We start from the raw sequence: 22,647 nt of genomic DNA on the forward strand, positions 1-22,647 counted from the left end.
TCAGGTGGGTATAGCAGTGCATTGACTTGTATCAACTTGCTATTTACCAGAGACACAATGAGTTCAGACTAAACAGCATGAGTAGCCTCTGGAGGTAAAGAATGGTTGGATCAACAGATTTATGGCTTCCTATTCTAGCCAGCTGCTGAAGGGCCATTCTATATGAATTGTGGGATTTAGCCCAATGCAGTATGTTCTGTATGAGGCACTCAGGGGCTGAAATTTCCTAGTTTAACATATATACTAATGAAGTCTGAACTGGAAGAGACTGATCAAGAAAAAGACTTTGAAGCAAAGGCTTTTTTCCCAGCTGGAACTTAGTTCCGGTACCTCTCAGGTGGGCACCATTGCCATTATAAGAGAACAAATGAGGCATTCATGGTGAGTTCCGACACCTCTTTTTCTTGAAAAATAGCACTGCTTGAGACCATGGTAGATAGTTTGATACAGATGTTGAGTCAGTATATGGCAGCTGTGAAAAAGATGGATTCCAAGTTAGGGGTCATTAGGATCGTTGTTGTTGTTGTTGTTGTTTAGTCGTGTCCAACTCTTCGTGACCCCATGGACCAGAGCACGCCAGGCACTCCTGTCTTCCACTGCCTCCCGCAGTTTGGTCAGACTCATGTTGGTAGCTTCGAGAACACTGACCAAGCATCGCGTCCTCTGTCGTCCCCTTCTCCTTGTGCCCTCCATCTTTCCCAACATCAGGGTGTTTTCTAGGGAGTCTTCTCTTCTCATGAGGTGGCCAGAGTATTGGAGCCTCAGCTTCAGGATCTGTCCTTCCAGTGAGCATTCAGGGCTGATTTCCTTAAGAATGGATAGGTTTGATCTTCTTGCAGTCCATGGGACTCTCAAGAGCCATTAGGATAGGGATTGTAAATAAAACTGCCAATATCATTGTGCTGTTATACAAATCTGCGTTGAAATTACACTTGGAATACTGTGTGTAGTTCTGGTCACCGCCCCTCAAAAAGGATAATGCAGAACTGGGAAAAGTCTGGAAAAAGGAAACAGAAACTTTCCTATAAAGAAAAGTTACATCATTTTGGGTTTTATAGTTTAGGAAAAAAGGCAAAGGGTGGGCATGATAGAGGTGTGTAAGATTACTCATGGTATGAAGAAAATGGTCAGGGAAAACTTTCCCCCTCTCATAATATTAGAACTCGGGGCTATATAATGATGCTGAATGCTAGATAGTTCAGGACAGACAAAACAAAGCATTTCTTTACACATCACATTTTTTAATTGCAGGTCCAGGCAACACACTCCCCCCCCCCCTTCAGATGAGCTACCAAATAAGCGAGGCCACACAGTAGAAAGGGATCAAATCAGGCCACAACTTTATTGACTACAGATGAAGTGATTTGGTATTTATTTCTGGCCCGTCTGCCGGAAAAGACATTAGGGTCGACCCGGCAGTGGGGATTCCTATGACTTACATCAAATAGGGGAATCCCCACAGGGATTGCCGCCTTTAGGAGTGCTGAGGCCCAAGCCCCTCATCTGGGCAAATGGACAGAAGCAACTCCATCATGGATTCCTTTAATGGGACATCCTATTTGTGGAGGGGAAAGCCAGGGTACAACCCCCCCTCCAACCAAGACTAAGGTTACTCAATGCTTAAACTGCCAAAGTTGTGACGATTGCTACAAGGTAAGCAAAATCTCCAGGTCATAGCCAATTCACCTGGTGGGCAAATTCCTACCTGTCCCTCCAAAATACAGCGACCACTGCAGCCATAGCAAGGTCAATTCAGTGAGTAAATGCAAAATTACAGGAGTGGGTGTGTGGGATGATCTGACAAAGAAGAGCTGGGTGGTGGGGACAGCCGTAGGCTGATTTAAATCCCCCAGGTGCGGACCTGAGGGAAGCCTGATTGTTCCCCCAAGACCACTCCTGGACGGTCCGACCCTCCACGCCAGGCTGCCACTGGCCAATTCAGCAGACTGACATGAGGCCAGAAGCTCGTGCTCTGGCAAGGAACAGTCGCCAACATGCAGCTCTGCACCTTCAGGTGGGGTGGGGAAGCGCTGTCCACCCCATAATTTCGCCGCATCCATAGAAGTGGGTAAGCGGACCTACAAAATTTACTCTCACAGGGTATAGTGATGACTACCAACTTGGGTGGCTATAAAAAAGGCTTAGACAAATTCAGGGAGAATAAAGCTATCGGGATCTGCTAGGTATGGTGACTATGTTATGCCCCCAGTATCAAAGGCAGTGTGCCTCTGAATGCCAGTTGCTGGGAACTGCACATGGAGATAGTGCTGCTGCACTCAGGTTCCCATGGAGGTGTCCCATGCACATCTGGTTGGCCACTGCGAGAACAAAGTGCTGGACTAGATGGGGGCTTTGGCTTGATCCAGCAGGAGGACTCTTCTTTCTTAAGTTCTTATAATAATAAGTGGATCCGTCAGTAAGTCACTGCCAGTGATTCTTCTGATTTCAGTTGTGTTAACCAGTTTTCAATACAACCTCAAAATATGATAAATAGTGGCACTATTAGAAATGCACCTCCTTTACTCATCATCCATATGGCTGTACAGCAGGTGGCGCTGAGGTCCTCTTGGGCCACTGAGCCTCTTGGGCTTGCCAGTTGGAAGATCAGTGGTTCGAATCCATGTGACTGGGTGAGTTCCCGTTGCTCTGTCAACCTAGCAGTTTGAAAGAATACCAGTGCAAGAAGATAAATAGGTACCACTGTGGTGGGAAGGTAAACAGCGTTTTCGTGTGCTCTGGCACTCGTCATGGTGTCCTGTTGTGCCAGAAGTGGTTTAGCCACGTTGGCCGCATGACCTGGAAAGCTGTCTGTGGAAAAATGCCAGCTCCCTCGGCAAGATGAGCACTACACCCCATAGTCGTCTTTGATTGGACTTAACTATCCAGGGATCCTTTGCCTTTTTACATCTGACTAAGCCTGTGCGGTACCAAATATGTGTGTGTGTGTGTGTGTGTGTGTGTGTGTGTGTATGCGCTTGTGTGTATGTGTGTTTTACACACACATACGCTTTTCAGTTCATACATGGTGTGGACTGAGGAATATAATTCCATGTGTCCTGTGAAATATTTTTCCTGAAATCATCTTCCCATTTCATAAGAATTCCTTATGGGAAATCAGCCTACTACTTATCATGTTTTATAAATTTGATTTAAAGTTTACTTGGTTAGGCTATTGGAGATTAGCATTAGGCTGTTGGAGATTATCATTTCAAATTTGGTACAATTCCTCAATGAGCCATATTATACTAACAGTTTAGTAATTATATGTTTAACTTGCAAATATTGAAATATAGGAATAGATTGGATATCTACTTCTTCATTGATTTATCTACAGCTTCTTAGTAGACCATATTGTAGTAGTCTTCTGAGTTCTATTGTCATACTCTTTCCAGATCTGAATATTCTCAATCCCCCCCCCTCAATTTCTTCATTACAGTAAATACCTGTATGCAGGGAAAATCCTGGACTTGTTTGCCTTTGTATATCTGCCAGATTTTGAATAAACTGCTTTACACAGGGGTTCACTCAGATGGTGTCCAGATCTTTTCTACTTGGTAACTTTCCCAAAAGAAATAGCAAAATCTTTCGAGAATTCTATAATAAGCTCTACACCTTTGACATCTCAGCAGACGAAAAGATCAAAGACAGGTTACGTTTCCTCACATCTTCAGTTAGGTTGAGTAAAGGAATTGAAGAATAAGAAGGTCCTAGGTGTGCATAGGATTTCAGGGGAACATGAGAATATATATTTTAAATTCTTTATGCTTGTTTTTGTTAAGCAGGTTGAATGAAGTAATGTACAATAAAAGCATACCTTTCCAAGATCTTGGGAAATAGCAGAAATTATTGTTGTTCATAAACAAGGGAAAGATTTATTAAGCTTGTGTTTACCAGGATTTTAAGATATGGACTATCATCTAGGCCGAAAGATGAAACAAGATATTAGGCAGATATATTGTTAAAGATTTATTGAAGGTATAAAATTCCATGCACATACCTATTGATCTAAGCTATTTAATATGCTCCATTTAGAATCAGAAGGCCTACATGGAGCTTTACTTTGGATGTGGAAAAAGCAGTCGATCATATGAAGTGGAACTATCTGTTTCAAGTATTATATAAATTTGATCTAGGGGGAGAGTTTGTTGCATGTATCAAAATGATATATGCAAAACCCATGGCTTATGATTTGGTAAAAAGAGCAACTCTGAAACTTTTAATTGTCTTGGAGGTACTCATCAGGGAGCTCCACTATCCCCACTATTGTCTCCCATAGCAATACAGACCCTAGGATGAGGTTATCTGAATGAGTTCTCATTAAAGGGGTGAAAAATGGGGAAGGAAAAGATTGACTCTATGAGACTCTGTGGAAACTTTTAGGAATTTAGTAGAACTATGCAAAATGACCCTTTCGTTCCTTTGGAAACAATGGGAGGTATGTTTTAGGATTCGACCTGTTCCTGAACTGGTCAAAATCTGTGCCTAGTCCTCCAATTAATAGTCCTAACAGTCCCCCTTTCAGCTCTGCTGACGTCAGAGCTCTGACATTGATTGGGCCAGAGGATAAGAGGTTTCTGAAGTGGTAATTTAGGAGTAATCTGACACCAGATCTCTCTCTCTCTCTCTCTCTCTCTCTCTCTCTCTCTGTGATGTACATTCATTACTCATCATTCATCATTGTATTTGTATGGTGTCTTTCTATAGTTAAAACCATGCTCAGGGCGGCTTACAACATAAAAAATACATAATTATAAACTTAACAGAAGTAATCATAAACATATCAAAAAGTATACAACCAGATTGAACAATTTCAACATAAATCATAATAAGATATAAAAATAAAGATGCAAAAAATTAGTATAAATAATAGCAATAATCTTTGGCGATCACTCGTAGCCGAGTAAGATTGTCTTTCACGAACACGGTTTTAACAATGAGTCTGTAAGTGACTGTGGAGACCAATTCTGGATCCACACATCCTTCCACAGTGGGGAAATTGGTTCCCGGGCGGGAGTTGATCACGGTGTGGATATAGCAACAATGCCACCCCGCAAACTCCCTAAACATCACCTCAGTAGCCTCAGCTTTTGTAGCTGCAGTCAGTCAGGAACTCCGCCCTCCCAGTCCAGGAGAAAAAAGGCATGCAAGGCCTTCTAGGAATTACAGACAATATGGTTTCTGATGTAGGAGCACTCTCTCTCTTTCTGACTATCCGGGAGCAATAAAATAGCCTATCATTTATGCTTAAAATCAGCCTTGGCACAAGATGGATTGGGGCTTCTTTTTAAATATGATGTATGATTACCTGTCTTTTCTCCCATCCTTAACTAATGGCAGCTTGAGGAGAAAATTTAATTTCTATCTATCTATCATCTATCTATCTATCTATCTATCTATCTATCTATCTATCTATCTATCTATCTATTATCTCTCTACCTCTACCTCTACCTCTACCTCTACCTCTACCTCTCTCTATGGAAATTCTTAATTTGAATGAGGACTAAAAAACTTGCATTTCTTTAAAATCATGAGTTTTTAAAGCTTGCTTTTTGAGCCAAGAACTGTGCCAGAGCAATTGGGAAGTGTGAAAGCTGGTGGATAACTGAGTTCCACCCTGCACATTAGTCCAGAAGGTGTGGATCGCTTCAGTTCAAAACTGGAATGTACAAAGATCGAATTCCCCATGCATTCTTATTCTCTCCTTGTGCGTTAAATGGGCAAGAATTCTAAAAGAAGAAGCCAACGCGCCAAACAGCTTTTCCATACAGTACTTAACTTTTATTTTGTGTCAAAAGTGTGCCAGGTGCTTTTCGTAACCTACTGTGTTGAATTCTTCCTGTGCGTCTTACTGAAAGATGTGTGATTCTTTCTTTTTTTTAAAAAAAAGGAAGGAAACTAACAATATTATTGCACTGAGCTTTTGCAAAGTGAAGAATGTCACTCTGAGCCGCTTTTCAGTTGACACATCTGCATGGCCAGAGATGAATTAAGAAATGACGTAATGCTTGCTTAGTACATAGCTGATGCCCATATTGGAAGTGGCTGGATACAGTTCAGGCAAAGGTAGTTTGGTTGCTGGGAAAGCCATTCCCTCTACCCTACTCCATGATTGCATAAAGCTGCAAGGGAAATTACAGGCAGGGAGAACAACCAGTATTCCACATCTCATTTGCCTCTTGAAGAACACGTCTGTATGCACAAGACCACACACAAGAGTGCGCGTACAGACTAGTTGTTCCCTAGTGGTATTGCCATACCCATTGCTCTGCCAGGTTTCAACCAGGACTACTCATGCTTCGTAGTGTTTTAGGAAGGCAGCTGTGCAACAGAACTAGTACTGCTTACAGCTGGGAAAATAAAGCAAGCAAATGCTGGACTATAGCTGGGGGAATGTGAGCTTCAAAATCAACTGCTGCTCCAACTTCGGTCCCATTTGGTCTTGCAGAGACAGGCAGTAAAGAGAAGTGGGCCCCTCCTTCCCATGAGAGAAGATAGGAAGTTTTGGATACCTTTAGTGTATTGGGGGGGGGGAGGGACGCGGGTGGCACTGTGGGTTAAACCACAGAGCCTAGGACTTGCTGATCAGAAGGTCGGCAGTTCGAATCCCCGCGACGGGGTGAGCTCCCGTTGCTTGGTCCCAGCTCCTGCCAACCTAGCAGTTCGAAAGCACGTCAAAGTGCAAGTAGATCAATAGGTACCACTCCGGCAGGAAGGTAAACGGCGTTTCCGTGCACTGCTCTGGTTCACCAGAAGCAGCTTTGTTATGCTGGCCACATGACCCGGAAGCTGTACACCAGCTCCTTCAGCCAATAAAGCGAGATGAGCGGCACAACCCCAGAGTCGGTCACGGCTGGACCTAATGGTCAGGGGTCCTTTTACCTTTACCTTATTAGTGAAAAAACGCTCAGTAATATAAAAACTTAACAAATTTGAGTTTTTTAAAATAATAGTTATAAGATGGGTTTCATCAAAAGATGGTAGCCTTAATGGTTAGATCTGGTGTGTTTAGAATACAAACAGTTTAAAGCTCCAAGTGATAGTATTCAAAAATAATAAGAAATTAGGCCTTATTTTACTGTCGTGGTTATCCTCTGAATACCAGAACATCTAGCTGGCATGAATAAGATCACTTCTGCCTGAACATTTGCTGGCTTCCAGCACACCTTTTTTAGCTTGCTGTATGGCATTTCCAGGCTGAGTCTGCAGACAGGTGCCTGTTTCTAGAAGCTTTGATCGGCTCCAGAGAAGGGGTGTTTGCCATTCCTGCCACCTCCTGCCTTGTTGGACTCGTCACCCACTCTGCTCTTGTATCTCCTGTGGAGCAAAACTCAAAGCCTGCTCATTGCGGAGCTTTGAAAGTGACAGATACCAGCCAGTTTGCTTCCAGGTCCAATTCAGAGTGCTTGTTTTGACCTTTATAGTCCTAAATAGCTTGGGATCTTGATTATCTTAGGTAGTATGTTTACCCCCATGCAGACCCTCCCTGCAGGATTTAAGATCTTTTCCAGCAGTTCTGCTCCAGGCTCCATCTTATGTAATGACCAGATTAGGCTCTACTGGGAGCCATGCCTTCTCTGTGGTCATCTCACGCTCTGCCTTGTTGTCTTTTTGGTGACAACTGAAATCTCTGTGTTCTTTTCTTTCATATTTTTATTTTGGATGCCATTTCTCCCTAGTTCTGTGGACTGTGGTGATTCTCCTGCTGTTTTGTTGATTGACTGATTGATTGATTGATTGATTGATTGATTGACTTGATTTTTTTTATTTGAATGCTGTTTTTACTGCTTTATTGTGAAATTATATGAATAGTACTGTAAAATCATTTAAATAAAAATAAATAAAATATTTCCTGGTTGAGATCTGGTAACCATGCTTGGAAATCTCTGTGAAGAGTTACACTACAAAGAAGAGGAAAAAGAGAAATATATGAGGCTTTCCCCAGCACACAGTCACCTGATGGGCAATTGAAACTGAAAATTTTTATAAGCCTTTGAAAGTTGGGTTTTTGTTCTTTTGTACAAGAACTATTAAAATAAGTGGCCTTATATTCATAGGTGGCACATATTAATTTTCTGATATCATTGTTTCATATGAACGCTTGTCTGTTCTCATAATAATGAAGCATTAATTTTTATTCACAGATGATGCTGATGATATTCTTATCCAGAATCATGTAATAAAAAGAAAATATCTAAATGTCATTGAACTCAGTGTACATCTTTCCCCCAGTGTATGAGGAAATGAACTCAGCCATTTCAAGAACAGGAAGAAACATGCATCATGAGATCTAATAGATCATCCAAATTAGTCCCAAATTGACTTTCAGAAATAGATTTGGAGAGCTTTTTGTTCAGAGCAAGTTTAGCATCACAAAACTTGCAACGGAACATGGAATAAATTAGGCTTCACACATCTCCCCCACCCCTTGAAATATGCTGCTTTCAAACCAATAAGCAATAATTAATGTGAATATTCTCACCTGAATGTGCTTTTCTGTGTTTTAAAAGATCAAGGTAGTATTAATATGTAGTTAGGACATTTGTGGCATGTGAAATTGGGGTGCTGCAATGGTGCTGCCCTCCTAGCTGCAGAAATGTTGACACTTAACAGGACTGGGAGGGGGCAGGATGAGACCTGGTGATTCTCTCACTGTTGCCCCTCCACAATCATTGCAACTGAGAGGGCAGTGATATAGTTAGACCCACCTCACATGTTGCAGCTGAGTTAGAGTGTTGGACTAGGGTTCAAATCCCCACTTAGCCTAAAAGCTCACTGGGTGACCTTGGGAAAGTAAGTGGAGAACTGCACTGCAGAATTCAGATAAGTGTGAATTTTGGAGGATGCCTATTTTCAGTTCATGTATTGTTCAGACAAGTGTGCATTAGGCAGGTTTACCTTTAAAGGAGCACTCAGTTGCATTTGTCCCTCATCCCTATGCCCTCCCAGACATGATTTGCATATTTTTTTCAAATAAAAAAACAACGCAGAGAACTACAGGATTAGGATGGTAAGTGCTCAGCAACCTGTAACACTGTATGGAAACCACAGCCTAAAATGTGTCTTATAAATATTTTAAACAAACAAACAAACAAACACAACTAAATCAAAAAATAATGCCATTTTAAAAATCTATTAACACCCCCACATGTTCATATTTTATTATAGGTTGATGCCTTGAGATTACGTTTAGAAGAAAAAGAAAGTTTTCTTAATAAAAAAACCAAACAACTGCAAGACCTCACAGAAGAAAAGGGAACTCTGGCTGGAGAAATTCGAGATATGAAAGACATGTTAGAAGTCAAAGAAAGAAAAATCAATGTTCTTCAAAAAAAGGTAAGTGGCATGACAAGGCCCATTAGGCAATCAAAGAATTTTTTTTGATGGCGATGACAAGATCAGGGGGAAAGTAAGTAGAAGCACGGGAAGGTGAAAGTGTTATAGTCAAAATGCAGTGACCACAATAAAAAAACCAAAATTTTGGAAGTGAGAATGGAGAGAATCTACATTTTTATAGACTGATTTCCCCTCTTACTTTTTCTTTGTAGTTCATCCATACTTCTTACACTTGCATGTTTTGAGGGAAGATGCCATCAAACCTACGATCTTAGATGGTCTTATAAGTCATTGCAGTTCTTTTGAGTTCATCTTTCTCCCAAATGAAAGTTTTCCCCAAACAGTCTGTTGCTTCAGTTTGGTGACAGTACCTCTTCTGCTTTTATTAGCAAAGCAGTTTAGGAGAAAGATGAAGATTTGCCCCCTTCCATCCCCCACCCCAAATATTTTTCTACTTCTGCAACCATTGTGGTGCCCTTGAGCATGTGGTGTATTGTGTTGTTTCTTAATAGCTCCATTTTGATTACAACATAATCATTATAATTTAACAATTGAATTTGCTATTAGTTTAACAATTTAGTTTAACAGTTGAATTTCTATAATACAAAATGCATAATAGAACAAAAACAAACCAATAACCTCCCTACCGCAAACACATGTAAAGAGCCACAGAATGTTAATTATTCTGGTTGAAGAGAAAAGTTTTCACCTGGTGCCTAAAGATATGTAATGAAGGCATCAGACGAACCTCCATGGGGAGAGCATTCCACAAATGGAGAGCAGAAAGGCCCATTCTCTTGTTGCCACCCTCCTCTCGTGGAGGAGGCACATGAAGAAGGGCCTCAGATTATGAATGCAGAGTCTGGGTTGGGTCACATGGGGGGAGACGGGCCTTGAGGTATTTTGCTCCTGAGCCGTTTAAGCACTTTGAATTGGGCCAAGAAACTACCGTAATTGGCAGCCAGTGCAGTAGGACCAGGGTCAGTTTAATATGCTCAAACTCTCCTGCCCAAGTGAGCAACCTGACCGAATTCTGTGCCAGCTGAAGTTTCCAAACCATCTTCAGAGGAGCAAATAGCGTCCCACTTCCATGTTATAATTTGTCTCAAAGTGAAATCCAGCATATTCTTGTGTGTGTTTTCTGTGATCAAGAAATTGTTGGGAAATGCATTACTCAAACAAATTATAGGTGTATATGTTTAAGATGGGAGGCTAAAAACTTGCTTACTTTTCAGGAAAGATTTTCATAATAGCACACACAAGTCACTTTTTTTTTTTACTCACATGTTCAAACAGATGTTCCCTGCAAATCTAGTGCTTTAAATGGTATAGTAAGGATAAAAGATCAGAAAAAATGTTATTTGGAGGGAAAACTCCCAGGTTATGACTATAGTTTCCTATGTGGCCTTCAGGAGTACATGATTTATTTTCAACAGATGGTGTGATAAATTCATTCACAGATGATTTATCTGAAGAAAGTTTTAACTGAAACATTATCCTCTTTCTCCTCCAATTGTTTAAGTAAATTCATATCATTATATTATAAAGAAAACGTTCACTGTTTATTTTCCTTAGGTCTAGTGTGCAGTCCCCAAGTTAGACATTCAGTAGTTTTCCATTTAAAACTGCAGTCTTCTTTCTCTTTTTATTTAAAGCAGCATTAAAAAATTGGTCTCCTTACTGAGTCCATCAGCATTTAGACTGATTATAGAACATGCCTTCCTTTTTAAAAGCTGTTTCCTCTTGGCTTTATCCAGAGAGCTGTCTCTCCCTTCCCCCAGCACCCAGTAAATTATGCTGTCCTTCGTAATTTCATATAGTGGCACAGAGGCTTCCTTGTCTATTTAATGTTATGACATGCATTTTTTTGAAAATCTGCTGTATCCCACAGTCCTGATCATAGAAGGACTTCTGTGGCCTACTGTACCATTTTTGGAGATGCTGAAGATAATTTTTTGCTTTAACCTTCTGATGAACCCTTCCAAATTCTGATCACAACTGACTTTGGCAACTCTCTCTCTCAATTTTTATTGAAAAGCTAACTTCTGAATAATGCTAAACCAGGGGCCATAGGTCAGTGGTGAAACACCTGCTTCGCTGAAGAACAGCCTAGAATCTCCAATTAAAAGATCAGGGAGCAGATAATGGGTAAGACCTCTCCGCCTGAGAATTTGGGAAAGCTACTGCCAATCAAAGGGATGCGGGTGGCGCTGTGGTCTAAACCACTGAGCCTCTTGGGCTTGTTGATCAGAAGGTCGGCAGTTTGAATCCCTGCGATGGGGTGAGCTCCTGTTGCTCAGTCCCAGCTCCTACCAACCTAGCAGTTCGAAAGCATGCCAAAAAAGTGCTAGTAGATAAATAGGTACTGCTCCTGTGTGAAGGAAAACGGTGTTTCTGTGCGCTGCTCTGGTTTCGCCAGAAGTAGCTTAGTCATGCTGGCCACATGACCTGGAAAAACTGTCTGCAGACAAACGCCAGTTCCCTCGGCCTGTAAAGCGAGATGAGCGGCGCAACCCCAGAGTCTTCTGCAACTGGACTTAACTCTCAGGGGTCCTTTACCCCCCCCCCCCTTTTTACTGCCAATCAGAGTTGATGATGTTGGACTAGATGGGCTAGTGGCCTCCCTGGTGCGTTCATGTGCCTCATCATCTTTTTAAAAAACCCTGCAAACCATGGGTTTATCTTACTAGGGTTTCCCTCTCATTATTTCTTTCCAACTTTTAACCTTCTTTCTTTATATGCTTCTGTTGATGCCATGGTGTCATGTAGCACCTTTCTGAATGCTTCCTTTCTCCCAGTTGGGTAGAGATCTAGCAGGATTGCTTCAACGACAGAAGGAAAAATCTCTGTCCAGTACTAAAGAGGGCTTCCAAGACAGTTTTGACCACAGAGTCATTAATGCCCACAGAGACCTATCCCCTGTAATGAACAGGAGGCGATCTATCTCAGTTTTCTCTACACTGATTGGCAGCAGCCTTCCAGGATTTCAGACAGTATTCTTTCCCAACTCTACCTGGAAATGCTAGAGATTGAACTGTCAGTGCTACAGGTGAAGGATGGAATGTACAATTCTTAGGTGGCTTCCCCCCCTTGACTGTGTTGCCTCTGAATAGTATGTTAATGTCAGAAGTGCAGTTTAATATTCCTTACAGGTGCTTTGGCATCAGCATTTAGTGCTATGACAAACTGGACATGCGGCTTACATGTTTGTGTACAATCTGGCTGGTCTTTCATCTTATGTGTACCAGTTTAGTGTAGAAAAGTATCCTTTCCAGTAGCTGTACCTTTTGTGCTTGCAAACAAGGGAATCTTCTGAAACTTTTTATGATGAGCTTTCTTTGTGTGGGACCCACTTGTTCTGGTGACCCACTCACAGTGTTGCCCGTCTCAATATGTAAGTATGGATCCTCCTTCCCCAGAGCCCCCTGCCAAAACTCAGGAATAATTCTCAAAGGAAGAATTTCCAAAACTGATAACTATATAAGTTTCTTACATTCCTTGATTCGTTTGGCCTTTGCGGATTTATGGACACTATAGCCTTAGTTTTGCCACTGTGTTTTGAAATGAATGTGTACGCAAACATGAATGAAAGTGGAGGATGTTGCTATTAGACTTTTTTTTGAGCATAAGAAATTTGGGGAAATAGCTGGAGGCAGACTTTTGTTTTGTTTTGTAGAGGATAGGAATGTGATAATAAAAAAAGGATTAAAATAGTACTCACTTTCACCTACAAAGCTTTCCACATTAAATTATTATAGTTCCCATACTTAATGGCTAGAGGCTCATAACTAATGAAGTGCTATATGACATATTGCCCTAACCTACAAGCCAATTAGAGTTAGCAGTAGGTGTCATAAAACCATAGCTATAATGTAATGTTTGGAATTGGAATGCTTGGACTGAGCCTTGTATGCTTGGTAGGTACTGCCCTGCTTGGATTAAAACTGAAGGTATGTGGCCCAGAGTCAGTTAGTAAAATTCTATGCCAGAACAACATGTAGTTCTTAAACTTGGATTAAACTGTCAAACAATTTACAGCAGTGTTAACTTGGGCTTGAGTGCCGCTGAGCAATCTTCATTCTGTGTTATTACCACCCACTGTAAAAAGAGGTGACTTTTGCAAAAAACAACAACCCCAAAACAAAATTAAACTGTCGGGAGCTCTGATTAGAGCAGGGTCCCTGTGTTTTCTTTTGACTTGGAAAAGTCATCATGAGATTATTCTAGCTCGTCATTAATGTCAGAGGACAAATCGTTCTTACGAGTGCACCCCCATGTGGTAACAGCTGGTATTTACCATGCTAAGTGAAAGTCTGTGTGCAGACTTCGGCCTTTGAAACACTGTGGTTGGGGTTTTTCTAAAAGCCATTGCCTTGCAAGTGTCCACACTTGCAAGCTATGCAGGTAGCATGAGCAGTTGCTAAATTATTGTCATCTGTACATGCATAGATACGTCCTCTGTGGCTAGTGCTCATTTGTTCCTTTGCTTACACCTTTTTAAATGCCCTCTGTGCTCCCCACACCCTGCTGCAAGTTTACGGATATACCAGAATCTGGGCTGCATCCAAACTAATGCTGACATAGAGTAGACCAATCAAAATTCATGGTTCTGGGTTAGCTGTATGTACAGTGGCACCTTGGTTTACAAACTTAATCTGTTCTGGAAGTCCGTCCTTAAACCAAAGAGTTCTTAAACCAAGGCGTGCTTTCCTATAGCCACGGGGGACTCAGTTTACAAATGGAACACACTCAACATGTTCTGCTTCCAAGGCAAAGTTCACAAACCAAAACACCTACTTCTGGGTTTGCAGCATTCTTAATCCAAGTTGTTCATAAACTAAGTTGTTCTTAAACCAAGGTATGTACCACTGTACTAATTTCAGTGGGTCAACTCTGAGTATGACTGATATTGACTGATACAACCCTCTCTGTACATCCAAAATCTTCCCTTGTTGTTGGCATTGGGAGACAGGCAGCTTCATGACTGCTTATCTTTTCCCTTTTGGCAATGCACTTTGATTATGCTCAGAAGCTGCCTGTTCAAGCACAACACATAACTGATTGCAGTGTCTGTTTTATTGCAAGCCACTTGTGATCTGGTATGCTCAGAGCCCTGACACCAGACAAGCAGAGAACATCACACAGTTTTATTTACTGAAGGAGATGCAGTGGGAGGGGGAGTCCTTGAGACTTCTGTTATACCTGATCCCTGTTCTACCAGTTAATTCCACTGGGGTTGTTGAGGATTCTTACAAGGCAACAAACAACAGCAAGAGATTTGAGATGTACAAATTGGGTACACCTCAAATCTCTTGGACTGCCACCATAAGCAAGCAATGGTTGCAACATGAAGTTGATAATAACTTTGGGATTTTGATAAACTTAGTGGGATTACATAATAATAATAATAATAATAATAATAATAATAATAATATGCTATGACAGAAGCCAGTGCCTTTCCAATTGTGTTTAAATACAGGAGAGAAAGAGGTCACGGTGGTTCCGCCCACCCTTTTAAAGAGCAAAACATTAGTGAAACTTATTCAACTTCCAAGTATTGAAATATTAGTATTCTGATATATTGGGGGGGGGGGCAACTTCTCATTTGAGCTTAAGTTCAAAATACTTTAACCTGGCATGGTAAATACCAGCATTTGAGAGTACTGAAAAGTGATGTTTTGACATTTCCCCCAAGCATTTTTTTTTATGGCCTTTTGCTCATCTTTCTGCTTATTTTCAGCTCTTTTTAAAATTTAACTTGCCAATTTAATTTCCTACTTAATTTGACTGGCTGTGGTGACACGTCCTGTTCTGCCAGTAGTGTAGCAAAGCTAGGTCTGATGATGATGATGTCATAGGCTCCCATGAACAAAATCACACTTGGTGCCATAATAAGAAGTTAAATGGCAATAGGAGGCAGGGTCCTGGGGGAACTAAAGGGCACTGAATAGCACTGAAGGAAGAGTGAGTGAGATTAGGGGTGGCCTGTGGAATTGCTGCCTCCTGCCTCCTCCTCCTCTTGCTGCCAGTGCACCCCACCCCTACCACTTCCACTGTGCCCCGGCTCTTGCCAAACTCGACTTGGGGCTTTCCCCCAGTCATTACCACTCAGCTTTTCCTCTGGACAGGGGAGCCGATTGGCATTGTGGCACGCAGGAATTGCATGGCAGAAAACCCTCTCACCGGCAGGGTGAGCACCATCTCTTGCACTTCTGCCACCTTAGGTGAGCGCTTCACCCCGCCTCATGGTCAGGTCGGCTCTGGGTTAGATGAATATATTTCTGGTAAATCAGCAGTATTAAGTATGCTAATTTTGAAGCATTCACTAATGTCAAAATTAGTGAATTTAATTACTGCCCTAAAAAGATCTGCACTTTCACTGACCTTTACAGCTGTGGACACATCAAGTACGTGGCTAATTGGCTAATTACTGTAACACCTTTTCTTGTTTTGCATAATAATAATAATAATAATAATAATAATAATAATAATAATAATAATTTATTAGTTATACCCCGCCCATCTGGCTGGGTTTCCCCAGCCACTCTGGGCAGCTTCCAACAAAATATTAAAATACAGTAATGCATCAAACATTAAAAGCTTCCCTGAACAGAGCTGCCTTCACATGTCTTCTTAAAGTCTGGTAGTTGTTGTTCTCTTTGACATCTGGTGGGAGGGTGTTCCACAGGTTGGGTGCCACTACCAAGAAGGCCCTCTGCCTGGTTCCCAGTAACTTGGCTTCTCACAGTGAGGGAACTTCCCGAAGGCCCTCGGCGCTGACCTCAGTGTCCGGGTAGAACGATGGGGGTGGAGATGCTTCTTCAGATATACTGGACCAAGGCCGTTTAGGGCTTTAAAGGTCAGCACCAACACTTTGAATTGTGCTCGGAAACGTACATAAGCAGGAGCTGCTTTGAGTTGAGGGAAGGATAAAATAAATTCCTTTTCAAGCACAAGAAGATTGATGTGAAGACAAAATGTATGTTTGATATAGTAAACCTAAAATGGATATTTCAGTCTGTATTTAACTATTCAGTTGAAGTATGGTATGACCTGATTATTTCTTTGAAACCTATCTAATATAAAATCATAAATAATTTTAGGTGTCTTGATTATGGTATATGATGTGATAGTTCATAACTGTCATCTCACTTGTCAGACATTAACTCGTGCTCCCGGCAACACTTTCTCTGTGACATTTTGGTGTTCGCAAGTTCAGTACAGTGGTACCTCAGGTTACATATGCTTCAGGTTACATACGCTTCAGGTTACAGACTCCTCTAACCCAGAAATAGTACCTCGGGTTAAGAACTTTGCTTCAGCATGAGAACAGAAATCATGCTCCGGCGGCGCAGCAGCAGCAAGAGGCCCCATTAGCTAAAGTGGTGCTTCAGGTTAAGAACAGTTTCAGGTTAAGAACAGGCCTCCGGAACGAATTAAGTACTTAACCTGAGGTACCACTGTACTGTCTAAGCTGATTTAAAATACAGGGTGAGATGTGACTGAAGCCATTGTTGAAGGTCCATTGATTTGGTAGGTCTACTCTTGAATATGACTTGGGCTGCAATCTTACCCCCACTTACCTGGGAGTAAGATGTGTATGTGTGTATAAAACATTTTATGTACACTACTTAGAAATTCTGAATCTTAAGCAGTACAGTATATACCGTAAATACAGTACCTGAAGTAAATAGTCCCAAAGGACTTATAGCATGAGCCAAACCATATCCTCTCAAAAGTAGGCTGCATATCACCTATTTGAAACCTTATGAATGAAAATTTGAATTCATGTTGAGACGTTTTATCACCTGCACTAGAGATAGGAAATGGGCTACTCATTTCATTACAGCAGCAGCTCTCTGGTGTGTCAAAAAGAGAATGATCTTAGCTCAGGTACTAGAGATCCTTCAGCCAGAAATAACAGAGAATGAAAACCTACAGGTAAAAAGAAATGGCAGCTTCAAAATATATAGTGGATCTATTGTGTGGGTGTTGGGGTGTGTGTACAAAATGAGTCTCATAGCTAAGTTATGGCAAAGGGTAGGTGGAATAGAACCTTATTTTTCAATTTGTTTTCAAGGTGTTTTATTGTTGTTTGACTACTTGGGCTCCTTCGAAAGGAAGAACGGGATAGAAATATAATAAATGGATTTTTGAATGGATATCTATATCTCAGAGAGGAGAATTCTGACAAGATAAAGTATAAAGTAGAGTGTGCCTTATTTGTTCTAAAGTTGTAGATGACTATTGGATTGGTGACTCATTGTGCAGGATGCACTGATACAGCTACAGCAGCAGCGATGTAGACCAGTCAGTGCTATCCCAAATTTTAGCCTACTAGGTTGTAACGTACCAGCTTTGTGAGCTTTATTTACTGGGGCTTGTATTTATATATTGCTTCCAGTTTTTCTCCATTTGTGCCCTTTCTTTGCTCAAGTCAGTATTGTGCTTTATAACAGCCTGGGCTGCTCACAGGGACACAACTGGCAAGGTCCATTACCACACATTTCAAATATAACTGCTGTAGCTCTGTTTTGCTATATAAGCCCAGAAATATATTTATATTAAAAATAAGTTTTATTGAAGGAATTGGATTTTCATTGTTGCCAAAACTTGTCGCGATTACCTTCTGCGTTTATCTATGTTTGTTCATCCATTTTAAATTAATTAATTCAGTACTTTACACACCACCTTTCCAGTGGTAATGGATGTTCAAGGCGGATTACAGTAACAATATTAACAGCTGAAAGGCAAACAATGTAACAATAATAATAAGAGAAGGAGCCATAAAACAGCAACAGCTGTAACACACACAAATATAAAGCAGCAGCCTCTTGAGCAGCATAAATAGATAAAAAATAGCAACTAAACTCACGTCTGAAGTAGATTAAAAGCTTCCTGGAATAAAAATGTTTTAGTGGGATATTGGAAGGCTAACAGAGAGAGGGCAAAGCAACTCTCCCCAGGCAATGAGTTCTGAATCTTGGGCGTGGCCATGGAAAAGGTCTCCTGGCATGTTCCAGAATGAGGTTCAGCTGGACATGAGAAGAGTCTCTCTCCTAGATTTTGATATTCAGCATATTAATGTCTTAATGTTAGCGATCATGCATTCAACTCACTGTCTTCCATGTGAAGCCTCCAGTTACCCAGTGTTTTTTTTAATATACCGTATTTTTCCGTGAATAAGACTAGGTTTCCCCCCCTTAAAAATAATGTCAAAAATTAGGGGGCGTCTTATACACAGGGTCATCCCCCGCATTTTCTTAAATCTGAGTCCTCCCCAAACAGGGCGTCTTATACATGGGGGCGTCTTATAGATGGAAAAATACGACGGTATATTGAATCATTCTTAGAAAGGTATTACCCTTCACATCCTTCATTTGCATTATTGCTAGATGTAGACAGAACCTGCTGTCCAATTTGGTCAGATTGCTTCGATAATTTTCTTATCGCCGAGTTAATATATGTGGTTGCAGAATGGTCTGTTTCACTAGGTAGAGGGGAGAAGAAGGCCATATTCAAAAGTGAATCTGAACCTTGTTTGCTTGAATATACACTTGAATATAATTTAAATATTTAATCAGATTCAATTCTAAGATCAAAGTGAGCTGGGCTGCGTTCAGGTGTCCCATTTCCCCCCATTTTGGTTCTGAAACGTTAGGAAAATAGTACCTTGGCTGGCCTCCACTCAACCTGAAAGCTGTGGAATGCATCTATTCCCTATCTTCACAACAGTTATGGCCACATTCATAACTTTGGCACAACAATCATATTGCATGTTTTGTGGGTGTCTAGCTATGCTTGGAAAGCATTTATTTTGGACATCATTGCAACAGCCATAAAAATGCCAACATTTTAGAACTGTAGGGTCTCTCCCCCCCCCCCCGCCCCGCACTCTGTTGGCTGCAGTCATAAGTACATTTACTTGGTAGTAAGCTCCACTGATAGCCATGAGACATACTTCCAGATAAAGGTGGTTAGGATTGGGGTGTGAGGAGAAGATGAGTATTCCCAGATACGTTATGATGTTATCGGTATGGGCCTCTTTTGGCCAGCTTCCTCACAGCAGTTCATTTCTATGTTATGTTCCTGCTCTCCCTCATCTGAAGTCTGGCAACAGAAGCCAGGTCCCCAGAACAAGAGCGTTTTGACTCCCTCCTTTTCTCTTGACAAAGTCTGCCCCAGAGCAGCTTTAACAACCTTGTAAAAATGTCAACTGGCTTGAGGGGAGATCCCTCCCTAAGGCAAGTATCCTCCTGGCATTCTTTTCATGTCTTTCCTTTCCTTGCTCTGAGTGCAATCAGTAGCCAGGTTTTCTTCCTATAATTACTATATACCTGCCTCTCATTCGTTGTCTAAAAAGAGAAGGCATAGAATCTGTTAGTAACCAGACTTCACTGTAAATAATAACTGAGGACAGACAGACAGAGAGAGAGAGCTGCATATAATCAGCATTCTGTTGATACCTTGCTATAAAGCTCTGCATGGCTTTGTCTAGCAGCTTCATGTAAATGTTCAATAACACAGGAGATAAGATGGACCACTGTGGCACCAAATTACCCTTTCCAGGACCACCACCTGGGCTTTATTTTCCAGGAATCGCTGGAGCTATTGATACACAGTGCCTCCACCCATCTTTCACTTACAGGAAGGTAACCTAGAGCAGTGTTTCCCAACCTTTTTTGGGCAAAGGCACACTTGTTTGATGAAAAAAATCTCGAGGCACACCACCATTACAGCCCCGTGACGTCAGCGCGCAGCGTCACGCCGGGAGGGACGCACGAAAGTGTAAGTTTCAATTTTTTCCCTCCCCCTTGCCGGGGAACCTCCAAGCTTTGGGGGTGGGGGGGGGAGGAGGCAGCAAAGCGAGGCAGGAAGGAGAGCGCGGCTTGGCTGGGTGAGCTTTGACAGGGGCAGGCAATGAGAGCCGCGAGGCGGGCGCTGCGGACGGAGGTGCTGCCCGCCGAGCTCGCAGGCAGCCAGGCAGGCAGACGGCAAGAGCCCCGCGCTGGGCGGCCTCTCCTCGCCGCCACCGCCCCGCCTCTCGCCGCCCGACTCGCCCGCCTCCCTCCAGGCAACATCTCGCGGCACACCAGGCAACATCTCGCGGCACACTAGTGTGCCGCGGAACAGTGGTTGGGAAACACTGACCTAGAGGAATACCATGATTGATAGTCCTGGATGCTGCTTGGAGGTTCAATAACTGGATTAATAAGGTTCTGCTTTCCCTGCCTTTCTTCCAGTGCCATTCAACCACTATGTCTGCCAAGATGCTTTCAATTTTAGAAGTTTGATTCAGAGCATAAGAAAAGCCCTGCTGGATCAAAGTAAAAGCATCAGCATCCTATTACCCACAGTGACCAACCAGATGCAATAGAACTTTCCTACTGCTGTTCCCACTAGAATTCAGAAGCATGGTGTCTCTGATCTGGGATCTCATGACTAGCAGCCATTAGCCTTATCCTTCATGCATATGAAGTGGTACTAGTCAGATGATTGGTCTCATGCAGGAAAGGCTGGGCACAATCTTCCTCAATGAAGGAATGGCAATCTCCACCATCAAACAAGCTGGTTCTACTCTGGCAGTTCAACTCTGGACCAGGAAGCCCAGAGCATGAGCACATATCTGGCAGATCTCACTTCTCCAAGAATCTTGTCTTGTGTGCAGATTACACAAATGGAAAGAGAGCCATGAAAACATACTAAGAGGAAGTACTGCATGTGATCCTGAACAACAGATAGAACCTTCCATTCAGGGTCAGTAATAATAGAGTCACAGTTTCTGTGGTTCAGGGTCAGGCTATATACAAAGCTATGGTAAGCTTCCTTCCTTCCTTCCTTCCTTCCTTCCTTCCTTCCTTCCTTCCTTCCTTCCTTCCTTCCTTCCCTTACCATTTCTTTGTGTGTGTAACAAAAGTATCACACCTTCCCCAGCAGAACTTAACCAATAATGTACTTTAGAAACTAATTGTTTGCAGGTTTCATACTTCCTCTTCCAACATTCCATAGCTCTCTCAATTATTTCCATCTTTATAGTCATGGAAATTGCATTTCTGCTTTTAAGAATAGAATAATGTTTGACATCTTCATTAGCTTATTTCTTTTGAGCGGCATATAATTTAGTAAATATACATGAACGGGGTCTCACAGCTCTTCCATGTTGCAAGTATACAGGTAAAGCTAGTTTATAGAATAAGCAGCCAAAATGCATCCACTGCTAGGCTGAGAGATCACCCAAATCTAGCCTCGTTTGGAGCCACGTGTCCCCAGTCCAAGCCAGGCTAGCTTCCTGATGAGATCATTGCCTGGGTGATGGACCTTTAGGAGAAATAAAGGAAAGAGGTTCTGTATGAGGCAGCAAACGGGTGGAGCCCCTTCTCCAGCTCGTGCTTAGTTAGAAAGGTTGCAGTAGTGTGGACCAGAAGCAAACCAGCAAGCTGGGGCGTGAGAGAGGAAAAAAGATGTTCGATTTCTGTTTGAATCAGGTGGATTCTATCAGCTTCTACAGCCTATCAGGAAAAAAGGGATAACTCTTTTGTTTAATGCTTTGAACTTCTTAGAGAAGGGGCAGGATGCAAATGTAACATAGGAGGAATGGAATAATGCTGCTATTTGAGGGCTGATCATTGGTTGAAATGTGCTGTTCCACCTGTGTTACTACTATTGTCAGTTTATTATCAGTGGAATGCAAATGATTATTCATGTTCATGCAATATGCAGTAGCTGCTTTCCAGTAAAGTCTGTTTATTAGTCTCGCTGTAGTCAATGGCTGCTTTTTACTATAGTTCTCAGCCCGCCCTGCCCCCCAACACATGCTGGAAAGTTTTCGTCATGGAAATATGTGTGGAGACAACAAGCACATCGGCGTTCAATTATGTCGTATCTCTGTCAGATGTTAGAAACACTATTTAGATTTTTATTAGTTCCTTGTTCAATTTACACTTTAGAGCTGTGAATATCTTGGAGGAGGGTAAAATAAATATACATTTAACTCCAACAGAGCAGACTGAGTGTGGTATGTCTTATTAATTTCCTGTCTCGTGAGATTCCTTTGGAAATTTGTCTTAAAATAAGTAAAAATAGGTAGGCCAACTCACTGCAAGTGGATTCTTCTAGATAAAGATCCAACTTGCCTTGGCTTTGTTTACACTGATCTTTGATCTCTCAGCTGTATGCTTGATGTTGTTTGGTTGATTTGCAGAAATTGAAATAAGGGAGGGGGCCTTTGGAACTACTGAACAGGTCTCTTGTTCTTAGGAGTGGTTTATCCAAAAAAATGAACATTCTTCTTGAGTCACACCTCATATGCCTGTG

General features: G+C 41.8%; 1 protein-coding gene across 10 annotated transcripts in view; it reads left to right on the forward strand.

Moving 5' to 3' along the window:
* ERC2 (ELKS/RAB6-interacting/CAST family member 2) overlaps nucleotides 1-22,647 on the forward strand; it is a 538,310-nt gene that overhangs the window by 193,335 nt on the left and 322,328 nt on the right. For all 10 annotated transcript variants that reach the window (XR_014005105.1, XR_014005106.1, XR_014005107.1 and 7 more), the window contains one exon: nucleotides 9,166-9,333. Coding sequence is in view for 3 of the 10 variants with exons in the window: in XM_081184043.1 (XP_081040169.1) it covers nucleotides 9,166-9,333 (168 nt within the window). In the remaining 7 variants the exon portion in view is untranslated. The remainder of the gene's footprint in view (nucleotides 1-9,165; nucleotides 9,334-22,647) is intronic.

Source organism: Podarcis bocagei (genome assembly GCF_964188305.1).
Source record: "Podarcis bocagei genome assembly, chromosome: 2".
NCBI lineage: Eukaryota > Metazoa > Chordata > Lepidosauria > Squamata > Lacertidae > Podarcis > Podarcis bocagei.